This window comes from Narcine bancroftii, chromosome 5 (genome assembly GCF_036971445.1).
Source record: "Narcine bancroftii isolate sNarBan1 chromosome 5, sNarBan1.hap1, whole genome shotgun sequence".
Lineage (NCBI taxonomy): Eukaryota > Metazoa > Chordata > Chondrichthyes > Torpediniformes > Narcinidae > Narcine > Narcine bancroftii.
This window is the reverse complement of record NC_091473.1, coordinates 234701934-234721631: the sequence shown is the minus strand read 5'-3', so window position 1 is coordinate 234721631 and position 19698 is coordinate 234701934. Positions and strand designations below refer to the sequence as shown.

General features: G+C 37.6%; 1 protein-coding gene across 3 annotated transcripts in view; it reads left to right on the top strand.

Annotated features, from left to right (window-relative positions):
* The window catches only part of LOC138765048 (metabotropic glutamate receptor 4-like), a 972526-nt gene that overhangs the window by 739779 nt on the left and 213049 nt on the right, over positions 1-19698 (top strand). For all 3 annotated transcript variants that reach the window (XM_069941699.1, XM_069941700.1, XM_069941701.1), the window contains exon 9: positions 3213-4148. In XM_069941699.1, coding sequence (XP_069797800.1) covers positions 3213-4148 — 936 coding nt within the window. The remainder of the gene's footprint in view (positions 1-3212; positions 4149-19698) is intronic.

The following is a 19698-nucleotide window of genomic DNA, read 5'->3' as shown; positions in this document are numbered from 1 at the left end:
AGGATCCACATCACCCAGCACACACTCTATTCTCGCTACTACCATCAGGAAAGAGCTGTAGATGCCACAAAACACATCTGCAAAATCAGGAACAACTGCTACCCTCCTCCAGCAGACTCAAAAACAAACTCAATCAGGGACTCATTTAAGGACTTATAATTTAGCACTTTTACTTTTTCCTCTATATTGCAGAGTCTGTTGTTTACATTTCTTTATTTGTTTACATATGTACCATGAATACAGTTCTTTTTACACTACCAATAAGTGGTAATTCTGCCTCACCGGTAGGAAAAAGGATCTCGGGGTTGTTTGTAATGTCATTTACTGTATATACTCTGTCAATAAATCTGAAATCTGTTTAGACTTTCTTCCCATGCTACTATCTTTTATTCCCTTGGTAACTGTACGTTGGCTGAGAGCTGCCAGTGGCATTTGTGTAAATATTTTAATTCCAAAAGCATATGAAGTTTGAAATTTGAAGTTCAACAGCCTCAACGTCACTTTAAAAAAAAATGCTTACTTCAAAGTTTCTCTCTCTCTCTCTCTCTCTCTCTCTCTCTCTCTCTCAGTTTTTAGATATCATGCCAAAGAGTAATTCCTTGAATAAAGGTTTTATTTGAAAGGATATAGTTCTGAATATTCTGGGTATTAAATGTGGTGCTGAATGGGCCTGTTCATTTTTTGTGTGAGGCTACAAGAAAACATGCCTGCACGATCTGCACACCATGCAGTCTCTATACATTTCTGGGTAGTAAATGTGCATTAATTGCCAAGCCATGCAAGAAGTATAAACTTTATCACATAATTTTCTGCAATGACAGGAACTTAAATCACCGATAACCACTGCTTAAAGTACAAATGCCATTTAGATTCAGATTTTCCCAGAAATACGGGATGGGTGATTGGGGCGGATACTACAAAAATCAATAATAATCACATGGGTCCCCCAGTGAACAGATAGGATTACAGTATGTATAATAATAATTGAATCTTACAATTAGAAAAAAAATTCTAAGAATGGCCCCATAATTTCATAAATTCAAATATTTTATCTTTAAAATTATATCTGATTTTCTCTAAACTACATCACATCATGTAATCACTGTATAATAGCTCATCGGGCTATCAATGCAATAAAAACTCAGTCTTGTATTAACTCAATCTTGTAATAAACATAATATATGCAACCACATCAGATCCATTTATTAGATTATATTAAAATAAAGATTTTCATAAAAGAAAAAAATCCTAAAAAGTAATTAGACAAATCTAATCTAATGTATCCCCTCCCTCTCATGAAGAGAGAAAAAAAATCAATAATAATCACATGGGTCCCCCAGTGAACAGATAGGATTACAGTATGTATAATAATAATTGAATCTTACAATTAGAAAAAAAATTCTAAGAATGGCCCCATAATTTCATAAATTCAAATATTTTATCTTTAAAATTTGCGGCCTGATGAACACGTCTCCTGAGACCGATCCTACCCATAGCCCCTTGCATGTTCCCCTTTCCCTTTGCTTTGGTAAGTCAGAGGTTGATGGTGATTCCAGTCTTTAATTGATAAAAAGTTTCACAACATCAGCATTTTGTGGTTATTGATGGTACATCAAGGTTAATCTAAGTCATGAACAACAGAACAATTAAAGGACAGGGTTCCAAATTAATCTTGAAAATTGTTGATGGAGTTTAAAAAATCTCTTTCCAAAATCTCTCTAAATTTGGGCAATCCCAGAACATATGAATCATATAGGCTTCAAAAATTTTACATTTCTTACAAAAATGGTCAATGTGAATATTCCATTGCTCAACTCTACTGATGGGCTCTGAGGTAGTGGCTTAAGAGTAGTTGAATCTTATATCTAATGTTTTAGTCCTTCTCTCTTCCATAAAGCCTTCCTTGTATATTCAAATCCAGTCTGTGAAGCATGCATTTACAAATAGAACTTTGCAGCAAAAACAGGAATTTTGGGTTGCATACCAGCTGATGTCACAACCACATTCCCAACTTTTTCTATCTGCGATAATAATCTTATTTGCCACTTTACTCTCAGCATTTTTGTGCAAACTATAATCATAACGTCTGTAGACTTTCTCGTTTAACTATTGTGTGCTCTCATTGATGTCTTTTGCTGTTAGATAATTCCAAGTCATGATATAATTTTAGATGCAGTCATTATCAGGTTCCATATTAAAACCTGATGTTTTTTTCTTTAAAACAGCTTAGCATCTGTAACAACATGTTAATGTCAAATCGTAACATATGGTGTGTTGCAGATGCACATTAGGCTTAAGGCAGAAACAAGTGCTCCCTTTTTCTCCAATTACATTCACATACTACATATCACTCATGATTCCGATAGCATGCAGCCCTCTACTTCCTTTGTATTTTCAGAATCCATTGGTAAGAACTTTGTAAAGATTGCAGTGGAGTGATTTTCCTTGTATTTCCATATCAAGATGACTGATGTTGTTTGAACTTTTTTCTTTTTTTTTCTTTTTTTTATATAAGGGGAGGGGAAGGGAATAAAAAGTTTATCTGATTGTTTTTCTAAGGGATGTTTTTGTTCTCTCGATGAATTATAAAGGAAACTTGGTATTAATGGAAATTCTGTATTTATGTATTATTAATTATGATTTTTTTGAATAACAGATATGTGGTTGATATATGATTTTAATATTTGAACTTAGTTTTAAAGTGGATTTCATTTGTTAAATACATGTATTATGTTTGATTTAAATATATATTTAAGGGTATTATATTAGTATTGATATTTTTTTGTTAGTAATTTTTTGTTGTTAAGTTTTATCTTTTTTTGTAAGTGGGGTTTTTTCTATTTTATTTACAATATTGTTAATTAATTCTTCACTTTATTTTGGGGGGGGAGGGTTGGACTAATTTTAAATTAGATGATTAATGTTGTGTTATAATTATTGGGGGGGTTAATTTGTGTAGTTTAATGATGTAGTATTCTAATTTTTATTATCTTATTTTTTATTATTTCTTTAAATGTAATTTTTATTTTATTCATGTCATAAAATTTTAAATAAAGTTTATAAAAAAAAAAGATGACTGATGTTGGAACAATTTTATCTACCATCATCCCACATTATCTACTGAATTAGTGATATGAAATATATTTTAAAAATATTGCTATTACCCAAAAGTGTCCAAGCCAACCTCAACATCAATTATTTTTCTCTTTCAGATTCGTAGAATGAAATGGCCATCAGGATCCCGACAAATCCCAGTGTCAATTTGCAGTCTCCCATGCAAACCGGGCGAGAGAAAAAAAATTGTTAAAGGCATCCCTTGTTGCTGGCACTGTGAGCTATGTGATGGCTACCAATACCAAGTGGATAAATACAATTGCAAGGTCTGCCACTTTGACATGCGACCTAATGAGAACCACACAGGGTGCCGCCCAATTCCCATAGTTAAACTGGAATGGTACTCCCCTTGGGCAGTTGCACCTGTGTTCTTTGCAATTATTGGTATCATTGCTACATTGTTTGTTGTTGTTACCTTCATACGCTACAATGACACGCCAATAGTGAAAGCCTCTGGACGGGAATTAAGTTACGTGCTACTCACAGGAATTTTCCTCTGTTACGCTATTACCTTCCTTGTGATTGCAGAGCCAGACGTAACCATCTGCTCCATGCGACGCATTTTCCTTGGGTTGGGAATGAGCATCAGCTATGCAGCTTTGCTCACCAAGACCAACAGGATATATCGGATATTCGAGCAAGGCAAGAAATCAGTCACTGCTCCCAGGTTTATAAGTCCAGCCTCACAGCTCATGATAACTTTCAGTTTTATCTCAGTGCAACTGTTGGGGGTCTGTATATGGTTTATTGCTGACCCACCCCACTCCTACATTGACTATGATGACCAAAAGACTGCCAACCCTCACTTTGCTCGTGGAATTCTCAAATGCGACATTTCCGATCTGTCTCTCATCTGTTTACTTGGATACAGCATGCTCCTCATGGTCACGTGCACCGTATATGCTATCAAAACCAGAGGAGTTCCAGAGACCTTCAATGAGGCCAAACCCATTGGATTTACCATGTACACCACCTGCATTGTCTGGTTAGCCTTCATTCCGATATTTTTTGGGACTGCTCAGTCTGCAGAAAAAGTAAGTACTGGGTCTTCTGCAAAGCTTTATGCCATGTCTGAGAAACAAAGAGAGTAAGTGATTCATGAATAATGACATTAGATCTATGATGATATTATGATTTTGAAAGATGTGGGGGCAAGAGAGAATCTTGTGTCGAGCCTTAAATGGGTTTGCGATAACGAGAAAAATCAAAAAATCCCTGTGCTTTCAGATTTTCCCTTTTACCAATTTGCATTTCACTGTTTGCAGTGCCAGAAACATCCATCTTGTTGATTTTCTTTTTTGTTGCCAATCACTGCAAGATAAAAATTCTGCTCCTCTGCCACCCCATTTCAGAATCTCTAGCAACCTGTGTGGTTTTTCGCTTTTGAAAGCACCCAGGCACTTCCACACTGGAAGCAATGTTTGGTAATGCTGCATGCACGTTCACTGGTCTCTGGAAATGATGAACAAGGTGTATTTTGAAGGATTTGTGATTTTAAAGCTCAGCTTGATTTGATTTCAGTGGCGGGCTCAGGCAAAATCTCACCCACATTGTCCAGCAAACTCCAGTCCTGCACTTTCTATGATCAACATATAAATCAAAGCATTGGTTGTAATTTCCAGCTTTAAGTATTGACAGGTGACACAAATGCCCAAGATGATGATTTTCGCGCAACTTGTCAGTAAACACGATTATAGAGTATGCTGGAATTTCTGATATGCAAAGTTGACTGGAGGGAAGCTTTTTTGCTTTGAATTAGTGTTTGACACTTATTGCTATTTATTTTATTGAATATGATGTTTATGAATGATCTAGTTTGAATCAACTTTTGACCAGTTTTACTCTCTAATGAATTAATGTTAACATTCATTCAGTTTGATGGAAGTTCTAAGGGGTTAATACATGTAGAATTTGACATTGCTTACCTTTTGAGTAGCCTCAGTGGACAAGACATCTCTATCCTTGTATTAAATTCTTTGTAAAACTTTATTGCACTGGAATTTCTCAAAATATGTTGGTGTGTACCAATTTTAGTGAAAATTGCATCTCAATTGAAAAATGGCTAACTCTACGTAATATACGTGTTTGGAGTTTTCAGTCCATGCATTCTCTTCATCTGATATACTAATGCTCGATGGAGCTCAGATATGAAAGTTAGTGTGAAATGTGTGCCTATACACCTCTTCGATATTTTTTAAAAAATTTTGCTTATGTTGCAGCTTGTGTAGAGGTTGAAAGTGGCTCTGTTTCATTATGGCCAAGAGGATGTCGTGGGAAACTAGCCCAAGTGCCCTTTAAGTGCTTCCCTTTGGCAGTCTAACTACAGCTCACCCACTTTAGAATGACCTTCTCTTCATTGTATACACTCATCCTAATTAGCCTTTCATGAACCATCTGGATAATTTGCCTTTAATTACATCAATTAATCGTTTGCTGTATATTTTCTATAGATTGATGTATGCAGAGATTATATACTTTGTGTATGGTGAAAGATGATTTGCAAAATCATTTTAAAGACTTGCTGTAGATTTTTAAAGCAAATTAATAATTCTTTTCAAACTATAAGGTTCCTTTTATTATGGAATTTAAACTAATAGCGAAACTATATGGAACTCTAGAAGGTATCTGAAAATTATTCTATAATTTTGGACAATGGAGACAAATGGGGTTAACACAGAATGCCATCTTGATTGGCATGGATGAGTTGGGCTGAAAGGTCTATTTTGTGTTGCATGACATTATGATTCTATTTCAATGCAACTTGTTTACTTATGTCTGCATGTGGTTAAACGATGCAGAGATCATTGAATTGAACTATGTTCCTTTTATGGATAGTCATTCCTCAGTCGTCTAGCTCTACCCTACAATTTCAGAGGATCTGTTCTGTATGGTAATTTTTCTGTATGGTGAATGTCAATAAATTTACAAAAGTGTTGGTTATTAATAGTCTGCACTTCAAGGCCTAATAGTTTTGGTCACCCTCAACTGTTTAAAAAAAAATGAATTGCCATTTGAATCTAGAGCTCAAATAAAAGTGGAAATAGTTAATAAATTATTATTCTTTTTCATTTCTTAATTTTCTGAATTCTGCATTTTAGTTGCATTCATATATTTACTTACTTATCTATTTATTTTGACAAAGAAGGATGTCATTCAGCAGGTCAAGCACCTACTAATGGTAAAAGGCATCAGGTATTTGATGGTCTGTATAGACAGGGTGGGCCAGAAAGGAAACTTTCTGTGATCTTGGACTATGCATGAACCAAATAACTCCCTCCATTCCACCCTCACGAACATGGCTGCAAATATCAATTGCATCCAAATTCCAAGGTGCAAACTGACTGGACATTACATTTTCAAAATGGAAAATCTACTTGAGTACTAGATTCAAGATGGAGAATGAGGTTGGATTTGGATTGGGATACCAGCTCAATTACGTGGGAAATGAAGGACAACAGCAGAGATATCAGCACAGTTTTAGATGGATGAGGGTAGTCAATTTTGACAGGTTGGAAGATGATGCACTGGAACTTGGACAAAAATTGTAGTAAATAAGGTGGGGGGGTGGGCGGGGTGGGTGCTGAAGGAAATGGGTTGCAGTGTCAGTTAGGTGGAGAGTGAATGGGAAGGAAATGTTAGACCAGAGGGAGGAAAGTAAGATTTTGACCACTGTAAGTTGTATAATTTTGGAACTGCACTAGAAGCCCTTTTTCTCCCAAGTTTCTCTAAAGATGTTTGAGTTTAGGAGGACATGTTGAGGGTCCTTTTGCAATTCTCCAAAGTGAGTGATATTTAGGCATGAGTTGATCTCACGGCATCAGAGGCCACAAGATTGATTCACACCTCAATACGACCTGTCAGGTTTACAAAGAGACAAAAAAAAATGAGTCTAATCCGATCTACCATACTTCACACCAGAAGAAAATCACCTGCACCTTTTGCAGCTAGTAAAGCTACTTACTGCCTTACAGCTCCAATGAGGTTGGATTTGATCCTGGTCACCAGTACTGTCGGTGTGGTGTTTGCATATTTTCCCTGTGGCGGCATGGATTTCCTCTAGATGTGTGGTTTCTTTCTATATACCAAAGATGTAAAACAGGGGTAGACAAACTAAGGATCCCCCCCCCTCCCCCTAGGCAAACGACAGTGGCCGAGGGTGAATTTTAAAAATAAAATGGAATATGGCCTGTTAGAACGTGGTCACTCACAATAAATTGCACCAAGTGTAGGGTGCACTTAGTTTCAACACTGGATGTTGCTGCCATTTTGAACAACTGCTACACTGACCATTCCAATATTACACATTGATGAAAATGCTTACCTCAGTTAAATAAAACATTTATTTCAGTTAATTAAACATGGTGGAACTGAAAAGATGGAAAATAACATGGGGTGCCAAACATTTCAGAGGTACTTTTTCTCACAGAAGTCGAGGGGAAGTGTGATTGTTTGTTTTGCAAGGAATCTCTTAACTTTAATAGCCTATCTTTAAGGGCCTATCTACAGATTTACAACATTGCCTCAAAATCACAAAGGTGGGAACCATGAACTGTATTCACTAAGAGTTGTGGAGGAATGTTGGAGCCTGCCATGTTGATTATTTTCTCCTGATTTTTGAATGAGAGTTTTAAGGAGTTTTACTGTATTCACTTAAATTTTAGTGCATCAGATACAAAAACACCCAGTGTAATCGCTTACTGTAATGTTAACAGCTCAAGTGTTCAGTAGTACTGTTTAATTATTTTGATAGAAAATGAATGTTCAATGGAACAGAGTTTTCTGGTCTAAAAGCACATTTTTATTCCAGTGTATCTGATTGAAAACTGCCAGGCTTCATACTGTTTGCTCTGTTATTCATTTTTCTGTGTGTAGCCCATAACCAAAATATTTTGACCATCCCTGATTTATCGGGTGGCTGGTTAATCATCCTAGTGTAGGTGAATGATAGAATCTGGGATGGGAGGCAGGATGGAGTTGGTGGGAATATGCAGAGGATAAAATTGATCAGGTGAGGATTAGGGTAAATGAATGGTTTATATTTTAAAGTATTCAGTAGGCAAAATGGTATGTTTCCATGTTGTATTTCACTGTAATTCTGTAACTGATTCTGTTACACTGAAAGGTCATTAAGTATTTAACCCAGGGGTGTCAATCTCAAATTCACGGAGGGCCAAAATTAAAAACTTGGACAAAGTCAAGGGCTGAACTAAATATTTATTGAAAATTTTCAACAACATCTGCATGTTTTCTCTTCTTTCAACATATGTAATGTTAAACTTTTTCTTATTAAAATAAATGTTCAATAATAGTTTTGGATAAACTCTTTCCAGAAGCATTAACAAATGAGAAATAAAATATTCAATAAATAATATTTCTTTATAGAGGATTTGTCAAATGTTGCTAGTGTGCTGTCGAATAGTAAAATCTGAGGGCTATTGAGAATGTGGGAGAATAACATGATTCCGGAAACAATCAAATGGGTGACTGATTGTGGGCATGAACTCTAGCAGGGTTATTTGCCATGCCCTTTTTCCATTGGTACAGATATCCTTTGATTTACACACTTTTCAAGTTTTATGCCTAATGAGCTTGTATCCAGGTGCAGGACCATTTTTAACCAGGAATATATTTATCACTATGACATGAAACTATTGGAAGATCGTTTATCCTGAGATTAAAGTTCATAATACTTACTCAGGCCTGTGTGCGGGAGGGCGGGGTTTTCGGGCGATCGGGTTGGACAACGACAGTGCGGGGGCATCGGCTCTCGCTGTAGGGCGGCATCTCGGCAGATCAGCGGCCCCGTCACCATGAGTCGTGGGTCAGCCTGCGGCAGGGAGGGGGAGTGGGCAATGGTCCTGGCGAGGTCAGGCCCGAAGCCTCCGGTTCCGGGTGCTGGGAAGCGGCCTTGGCTTCCCCCTGACACCGGCCAGGCCATGCTGCGGTGGGGGGGCGGGCGGGGGGACACGACAATGCGGGGGAATCTTGGCGGATCAGCGGCCCTGTCACCGTGAGTCGCGGGTCGGCCTGTGGCAGGGAGGGGGAGTGGGCAACGGTCCTGGCGAGGTCAGGCCCGAGGCCTCCGGTTCCGGGCACTGGGAAGCGACCTTAGCTTCACCTGACACCGGCCAGGCCCCAAAACCAGAGTCCACGGTGAGACCCTGCAACGTAAACAGAGGAGGTGGGGGCGATTAGCGGGCTGACGCCAATGCATTCTGGGATTTATAGTATTAGCTGTGCATGCGCTATACTGGCGCGGCGGCCAGCGGGCCACCTCTAATACATTTTTGAAATGATCTTGCGGGCCAAATATAATTATATCGCGGGCCAAATTTGGCCCGCGGGCCAGAGTTTGACATGTGTGCTCTCAACTTTAATGTCTACCCATTTTTAATGAAAGGATATAATAATTTGAGTGAATGTTGCAGTACCAGAGAGTCAGAGGAAGAGCCTCTGATTTAAAATTGAAATATACACTTCAGGATGAAGTCAGGAGAATATGAACTCGTCCTCATGGAGGAGTCAGCAGTGGAGAAGGTCAAGAACTTCAAGTTTTGAGGTCATCATCTCCGAGGATCTGTCCTGGGGTCTCCATGTCGGTGCGATCACGAAGAAGGTTCACCAGCAGCTATAATTTGTGAGGAGTTTCAGGAGATTGCCGAAGACTCTCAAATTTCTGCAGGTGTACCGTGGAGAGCATTCTGGCTGGTGGCATCACTGACTGGTATGGAGGCACCAATGCTCAGGACAAGAAAAATCTCTACAGGGTTGTTAACTCAGCCTGGGATGTCACGGGACCAGTCTTGACTCCATCGAGGACATCTACAGGAGGATAAGAAAAAAAGCCTCTATCCTTAAAGACCCCCACCACCCAAGCTATGCCCTCTTTGCCCTTCTACCATTGGGGTAAAAAGGTAAAAGAGCCTGAAGACGAGCACTCAGCGGCTTCTTCCCTTCTGCCATCGAATTCCAGAATGAACTATGAACCACTGTCTTACTTTGTCTTTTTCTTGCAATATATTTATTTATTTTGTAAGATGATTTACCTAAATGTTTGCACTGAGATGCTGCTGCCCAAACAACAAATTTTGTGACATGTTCATAAAAATACATTCTGATTCTGATATATAGATACTCTGCATGTTAGTAAACACCAAAGAGAAATACAGGTTATGTTCCAGGTCAAGTGACTTCCATCATTACCTTGTACAAGTGCAGCGAGTTAATGAAGGATGAACACCAAATCGCAATTATTTCATTTGTGTAGTGATTGCTAAAGATGTTTGGCAAAAGATGATTTATGCTCCGCACTGGTCCTTGCATGAGTTGTTTTCTCTTAGCATATTGAACAATTGCGTCAGGCTGTATCACGCAAATACTTTATACTTCAGAGGCACTTAAGAGAGATAATGGGCATACTGTAAGGGAAGATGGAGAAGCTTCTATTAAAGATCAGCCATTTCACATTTTTGTAAAAGGATTCACTTGATTTGCCTGGAAATATATTTACACTTTTTGAAAAAAAAAGGGGGGAGGAATCTCACTGTGGTTGACAGCGCAAATTATTTTGCTGTTAATCCTATTTTTAACAAGACAGACAACAGCCCATTACATTTGCATGAGTAAAATGTCAGTCTTCCCTATGCATATGTGGAGAATTGAAATATTATGTACCCGTTCAAAGTACTTAAGTACTTGTAGATGTTAGCTAAGCCTCAGGAATGGTTTTTGTCATTTTCTCAAACAGGAAATTGGATTGAATTGTTTAAAATTCTGAGTTTAATAAGGTGAATGAGCCAATATGTAAGACAGTTATCTTTGCTTTAAATTAAGAATTTAATTAAATCTATTCATATGGTGTAAAATGTGGAATAAAAAGAGAAAATTCTGCAAATTATCATCTGGTGGAGAGGGAAACCAAAGTAACATTTCTTTTGTCAGAACAAGGAAAAGGTTAAAAAAATGAATGATGTTCTCAACAGCGGCAATGAAATGAGTAGTGGAGAGAACAAAGGGACAATTATTAAGTGGGCACATCACTTAAAAATAACATTGGTGTAGGTGTCTTTTTACCATGGGTTGACATTGTCAAACTTGTGTTCTTCATTACTCTAGAGAGGTGGTTCCCAACCTTTTACTTTCCACTCACATACCACTTTAAGTTTTCCCTATGCCATAAGTGTTCTGTGATTAGTAAGGGATTGCTTAAGGTGGTCTGTGAGTAGGAAGGGAAGGTTGAGAATCACTGCTCTAGACCCAATTGTTACTGAAATATTTTGCTTGAGAAAAATTGTCATTGGCCCACTTCCTTTGGAGTTATGAAACTGTGCACATAACGAGTCAATGAGGTACGATTACAACAGTGGTGTTGAAACTTTTTCTTTCCACCCACATACCACCTTAAGCCATCCCTTACTAATCACAGAGCACTTATGGCATAGGGAATACTTAAAGTGGTCTGGAAGTGGAAAGTAAAAGGGTGGGAACCATGCTCTAGAGGTTGGATCAAAAGTTTGCAGCATATTGACTTTCATGGTCAAAAAAGACCAAACCATGCAGCAAGCCAGGACCCAACACATTTAAAGTGTTTCTGTCCGGACATTTTTCTTTTTCAAATTTTGCTTTCCATGCATTCATTTCCAGATTCTGTTTTCTCATCCACATGGAGTACTGACAACGATTGCAACATTTTATTCACAATGAATGTCAGTGCAAGGTGCTGCATTGAATAGCCCTTGTGATACTGTTGCTCACAGTAGCTTGGGCTCAGTTAATGATGTAGAGTGGATGGGGTTTTTCATCCAACAAATTCTCCCATTCTGTCACTACCCTTACTATACCTGCTTTCCCTGATCTCGGTCGTCTTCCAGCCATCCATCCCGTAGGATGATGATGGTTCCTTTCAGTCAGTTTGTGGGGTTTGGTATGAGGATACCCCACTCCTCAGAAAGGAGCAGCGTGTGCCTGAATGGATTTGCATAGTTCTCGACCCACCCTCCCGGATCCAGCGGTGTGGTGAGTTCCAAGAAGGCTCGGGGAAGTTCTGTTGCAATGAATGACCAGACCAAGCTTCGCTGCTAGCTTGCCATTGACCCTATGAGAGGGTTTGTCTGCCCTTTGGCAGGCCTTGTTTTTCATCATGCAGAGCACCAGGCAAGCATGGTAGGGGAGCCCGTTCAGTCGCCAACCGCCTGACCATGCAACAGGTACTAACTGGGTTACATGACACCAGTAGCACCATCTCGAGCTAGTCTTTGTGTTGTTGAGAGTGCACCTTAACGAAGCTGACTGACCTTGCAATGCTCTGCAGAGGTTTAATATGACATCGGAAACTGTGGCAAATTTCTACAGATATGTGGACACCAGTACTCCTGAGCATAAAGCCCTGCTAAAGGTCGTAGGCACAGCCCAGGACATCATAGGAAAAATCCTCCCTGCCATCAAGAACATCTATAGGGAATGCTGCCATCTGAGAACAGCAGCAATCAAGGATCCACACCACTCAACACACACTCTGCTCTCACTGCTGCCATCAGGAAGATGCGCCACTAGGTTCAGGAACAGCTGCTACCCCTCCACCATCAGACTTCTCACAATAAACTCAATCAGGCACACATCTAAGGACTCTTATCTTTGCACTTTATGGGTTTTATTCTTCTCTGGATTGCAGTCAGTTTGCTAACATTCCTTTATTTGTTTACATGTGTATTGGTGTCAGTGCTGCACAATTGCTCCTTCCATCCGATAGCCTACTGGTCACCCTTGGCCAAAGTATAGTACCTATTTAGCCTCCCAGTCAGAGTCACTTGAAGCCATGGATTGCAGCTGGTGGGTGGTCTTTAAAAGCAGATTCTACAAATTGGAATTTATGGTTGTAAAACTAAAAACACTGGGCAGATGAATCTGCTGATCAATGACCAGGGTTACCTATCCTGCATGGACACTGCAACTGAAGAATGCAACAAGAAACCACTGCATTATGTTTTCCCTTGTATAACCATGAACTCAACATCGACTACAGTCTCAGCTCAAAGATGGAACCTTCACTGAAGGAGAACAGGGGAGGCAACAACTACATTTTGGAGGTCAGTGATCATGATGAATGGAGAAACATGATCGCCCACGCCAAATGGCAAGGTGCCTGAATGATTATGTTGTGTATGTTGAGATTTTTCTTTTGCCCTACCAATAAGCAGTAATTCTGCCTGGCCTGAAGGAAAAATAATCTCAAAATAATGACATGTAATGTCATGTATATGTAATCTGACAACAAATCTGAAATCTTTCCAGTCCATCCGTATGAGAGAAATAGAAGGTACTGGTGCAGTTTAGGCAGGGTCGAAGGAAATGGATCACCGCATTGTAAAATAGGTGTGAATATTGGTGACTGTTGCTGTTACACTTGTCTGCAAGCTACTCTTTTATCAAACCAAAAGCAGACTGTTATTGCATTGTAGTATTTATCCCAAATATTAGAAAAAGAGAACCCTCCAGGAATCAACTACTGAGAAGGTCCTTGAAGATAGAGGACTTCAAAGATGTACACGTTCCTTTGGATCAAGCTCAGAAAGGCCATTGTAGGAGGCAGACCTCATAAGTCTTTGCAATACTTCTATAATAAATACTCTGTGGACTAGCTTCCATTATATCTATTGTCATTTTAGACTGCTGTTGTTCATTTGTTGTACACTGTTATTTTTTTTATCCAGAGTTTTATCTGTTTATCAATTTGATTCATTTTGTTTCTTGTTTTATGACCACACTGGAAAAAAATACACTAATTTGGTCATTGGAACAAAAAGTAAATATAAGAGTTAAACTGGTAGGGTTTCTGGAATCGACTTCATTATTTTCATAGTGTATAACAATGTATAACTCTGAGACATTGTTCATCAGGTGGAACTTGTCTGAAAGTTGCTGATTTAACTTTCACTCCATTGAATACAAAAAGGAGGCTGAGCAGCCTTCTAAAACAAAGGAGATTCTGCATGATGGGGACTATTGATCAGCATTGATGAGTTGGGATGGAGGGCCTGCTCCATGCTGAACAACTCCATGACTATGTCTCTAATTGAAGGCGCCATCATCTAAATAATATGTTAAACCATCTTCTGAGATGGATGTAGAAAGACATTCTCTTTGGTTTAATGAGCAATATTTATCCTTAAACCAAGATTTATCACAATTCCACTTTGCATGTTTGTTGTCTACAATTTGTTTCCTATGTTTCCTTCATTACAGCGGTGACTAGATTTGGAACTACTGAACTTGGTGAAGTGGTGTACAAAAGATATTCTGTATTCATTGTCTTTGAAGTTACATTAGCATAATAAATCATAACAAATCAACTTTTGGATTTTTGTTAATCAGCTTAGGCCACTTTTAAGGCTGTAATTTTTTTTGGTTCATCTTTCCCTTTTTCAAAATAATTTCCAGCAATATTTTATTTTCAATAATAATTTTGATATATTAAAGTTCGTACATGCTCGCCCTTTATTTGATAACTTAAGACACCAAATGAATCATCATTTTAATTACTAAAGTGTAAGATAATCTGAAGTGTTTTATGTTTCATATTTTTAATTGTCAAAGGCAAGACCAAAGTCATCCCAAATAATGAATTTTGCTTTCTAAGGAGAACTATATTTAAGGGAAAATCCAGTTTATTTTTTTCCAGAATTACCTGGACATTCCATGAGACAGGATCTCTTCAGGTTACGAATGACCTGACTAATGAAAATTCTCCTATTCCTTTTTAAGGGATTTTTCAAAATGATAATAAGAATAACAGAACTATTCATTAAGTCTGGATACAGTAAATATTCTATTAGTTTATTTTTAGCTTGTGGTAGGTTGATTGTTGAATTATATTTAAAAAATTATAGCAAGTCTATGTAGAGTGACGTGAAATGGTTGCTTTATAGAAAATGGATGCTGTTGATTTATGAAGAAATCAACCAATGGACATTAATCAGAAATTAAACCCTTATGTATCCCAAGCACTGACAACCTTCATTTCCATTCACGGGTTTCAATGAATGGTGGGAGATGAAGCCCCATTTTTTTTTCCCCTGTTCATGGGATTAATATTTGTCTTCATCCCTTAATCTGGTACTATGGGATGTGATATACTTTTCACTGATGGGGTAATCCTACTCTAGTTGCTTTTCATTTTGGTTCCCTCTAATTCATAGATTTTTTTTCCATTTGAAAGGGTAGAAATCAATTATGGCAGTGATGACTCTCCAAGCAAGGAAAGCTAAAGGAAGAAATGCCAAAACCATCAGCAAAATAAAAATTCAACCAATAACTCAAGCAATTGTCATCAGTGCCTTTCCATTCAATAGGAAACTTAGACTAATGAGGTTTCTTTAAGCTGTTTATATCTCAGTCACTTCAGACTATAACTTTTTCCTCCTGTATTTGAATATTTTCTGCTGTTGTTCACGTACAAAATGATCTTGACATTGAAGAACTTCAGCTCTAAGATAAAAACCAGGAGAAATTAGTACGGATATTAAGTCTTAGATATTTAGGCAATACAATTAAATCCAAACAAAAGTGAATTTCTGTCTTCAACTTCCAGAATTATTGGAATGTTAGAAGTTTGATATGAAGCACCAAATAGATGTTAAATCATGGTTTTTATTATTCAATATTCAAGTTCACATTTGTATTGTCATAGCTTTTCAATCTAGTCGAAGAAACTCACATGATACATGAATGTTATTGATACCTAATGGGCCAATTAATTTGATTCTTATATTTAGGTATAAATGTTGCTGAGATTTAACCCATGTGCCAATCCTCTTTTAAACATTCTATGGGGCATTACAACAAATTATTCTGTATAATGCCTCACATTATCATTGTACTTAAAAAAAACAAAGTGCCATGGGTTAAATCTAACTTTCTCAATAACACTATTGTTTTCATCTGTACAATCCTTAATTAACCTTCCCTCCCAAAAAGCTTGTGCTTTAACAGAATGAACACATTGCACAGTGTGCTTCTCAGTTTCCTGAGTCACTCGAAAAAACGTTACCTTTTGTAGATTTGTTTCAGAATAGACATATAATAGTCAGCCAGAATTGATGGTTTCCAGTTGCCATGATACCGCTTTTCTATGGTCACACATGATACCGCTTTTCTATGGTCACAATGTTTTGGTGATGCTTTTCACCATATTCTTCACCCACTGCACCAAGATCAGCAGCGAAGTCCACGTGCGAAGGCAGGAAATGAATTTTCAATGACATGTTTCACTTCGTCTTTTTGTTTGCTTGAAGTAGACTTAAAATATGACAGAAAATTACAAATATAGGTTATATCTTAAAAAAAAAGTACGTGATAGGAAAATGTTAAGATTTTTGTGATCAGCAACCCAAAATTCACAGTAAACAACCAAAACTGTTCATGAAGCAAAATCTTTGTTGTCCAGTGTGATATTACCAGAAACCTCAAATATTACAATCTATATTCATGAGATTCCCAAAACGTTAGTATTAGGTTACCCAGTGTAATGCACTTCCCGGTGCTCCATTGTCAGAACACCATTGTCAGGTGTCCTTATGCATCAGAGTATTGTGACAGTTTCATTCCGAAGTAATCTCAGTTTTCCTTGTGCATTGTGTTATGATGCCATCGGGGAGTTCTGTTGATTAAACAACAAGTAATGGGTAGGAGAGAAAAGGAATTTCTTCTCCAGGGGAAATGTCCTAGAGACTTGAGAGGAGTGACCCTGGCAGGAGATAGTCAAGGAAGTCAAGGAGATGTCTGTAGCCAATCGAGCCACAAGAGCAATGTTGATGAATGCTTGTCCTTTTGGAAAGCTGCAGTTGTAGCAAATCATCGAGCCTGCACTGCCTGTTACCATTACCTTACTTTTCCTCTAAAGTATTTATATGGTGATAGATTGGGAAATGATGAAATGAATTGGGACATAGATGTTTCTGTCCACTGGACATTCCAAGCAAATGTGAAGCTGCTGCAGTTAAATATGCTGGCCTTCATTGGAAGAGGATTTCAGTACAGGAGCAAAGATGCTTAGATACAATTGTACAAGATATTGATGAGACTGGAGTATTGTGTGTCATTGTTTTTGTTTTCTTGCTCATATCTAATGCTACAATAGAAGTAGTACATTTTTTTTAAAAATCAGATAGAATCACAAGAGACTGAAATCTGGAGGGAAAAAAAAATGAGTTGCTGAAGGAATTCAGGAATGCCAAAATGTCAGCTGTCCATTTCCCTCCACAGATACTACCTGATCCACTGAGTTCCTCCATCAACTTGTTTTGTGCCCCTATGTCCTAAGATGGCAGGGCTTGAGGACCGATGAATATAAGCAGAGGTTGGGAGAATGAGTGGAGATTTCTTTAAAACTTAACATTCTGACAGGGATAGGGAAGGGGGCATTTAGAACAGAGGTGAGGAGATGTCTATTCTTGCAGGTTGACTATAATCAGCCAGAGGAAGGAGATGAATACCACATCAAATGAACAGTGGCTTGATTGTAAAGCTTGAAATATTATGCTGTGTTTTCATGTTTTGCTGATAAAAATAGAGAATTTGTTCAATTACAATGATTTTTATTCTTGAATTTAAAATTATTTATTTGAATACTTCAAGACTGTTTGAAATTGTTCCTAGTGGTGAACACTCAGATTTTTAAAATAAAGTGGAGAGATAGATTTATTTATTTCCTGTACTAAGGGAATGACAATTTATTTTACCTGATTGAAAGGCAGATTGACATTTCTTCATCTCAGATGATTTGGGATGTGCAGAAATTTATTTCACCTGATGGTTGGATACATCAATCTTGCTGGATGACACATTTAATTTAATTTCACTGCAGAGATTTATTTATTTTAGTTGTTGGTGGATGTTGTGGAAGTGTGAAGCCATATACAGACAAGGTTCAATAATATTGAAATCGGTGATCTCATGCCACAAATGGGTGGTACAGTTAGCAGAATGGTTTGTGCATTGCTGTTACAATTCCAGCAACCAGGACCAGGGTTCAAATCCGGAACTATCTGTGAGAAATTTGTATGTTTTCTTCATGTCTGCGTGGGTTTTTCCCGGGGACTCCAGTTTCCTCCCACCATTCAAAAAACTACTACATTGGGTGGCAGGGCCTTGTGAGCAAAGCATCAAGTTTGGATTAAGGGTTCAAATCCGGCACTGTCTGTAAGAAATTTGTATGTTTTCATCGTGTCTGCGTGGGTTTTTCCCAGGGGCTCCAGTTTTCTCCCACCATTCAAAAACTTACATTGGGTGGCAGGGCCTTGTGAACAAAACATCAAGTTCGGATTAAGACTAAAACTGGCTTTCTGAACTGACCAATTATTAAAATCTGTCTTTTACAAGAACAAGAAAGCTTTGATAATTGACTTTTGCTTTTGCTTTCTTTTGGTAATTATTTTTTTAGATATAATAATTAGGGGCTGGTATTGTAAGGGTTAAAATGAATTGTAAGTTGCAAGCATCCAGTAGATGTTGACATATTTCATGTTGTCTCCTTATAACAGCCAGCTTCAAGGTTATACTTAGCTCACTGCTTGTTTGAGATTATGGCTAGTTTTGTTTTTGCAAAGATGGAAGGACTTGAATTGGTCCAAAAACTTTTATTAACCATTTTAAGTATTGAATAAGCATTATTTAATCATAGTTTTAGTAATGTAATAACCTATATAAGGGTTACATTATGGAAAACTCAACTCAACTTTGATATGGATCATTTTTGAATGAGTCATAAACATCCATGACATTCTAGTCTTTTGAAGCAATTATAAAGGAAGATAGTCACAACACATCATGTTCAACACTCCACCTTGAAGTTCATGGAATTCCACTGATTCTGTACTTCATTCAGGCCATAGCATCAGCCATCTAGGTTTCCACTCCCGAAATCTGTGGCCCAATTTAAACTAGTGCCTTCAATGGGCACTAGGTGATTGAACCTACATATTATCAAAGGATCAACATGAAAAAAGGAGACAAAGAATTAATGTTTAACATAATGTACAAATGATTCCTAGAGACATTTAAATCAGGAACATATGGGATATGTGTTGCATTGTGGAATTTCTAACCAAATTAAATCATATCATGTTGTGCAGATTAACATACAGGTATATCAAAAGTCAATATTAATGTAGTACTGAAAAACTGGGAAGAATTTTGCAATAATTATTGATTTGAATTGTAGATATTATGACTACCTCCATCATGCCCCACAGGAATCAAGGATGAGACACTAGTCTTCATGTTTTTTTTTTGTTCTGGCAGTCAACTACAACACTTTTTTTTCAAAATGCATCATTGTTTATGTCTAAAAGCTAATGAGTTATAAGTATAGGGCCAACCTTACCAATTGATAAGTAGTCAAATGTTTAGCATTGTTGATTATGGTAATTCCATAGTTAAATTAGCTACATTGATTTCAATGCCTGAATTTTAATCCACGGCAGATGTGGAATTTAAATTTGAGTAAATTAAAGCTCGGATTAAAAAAAATCTCAATGATTATAACCTTGAAACAAATAGAATTTGTGAAGACTTTTCTAATTGGTTGTC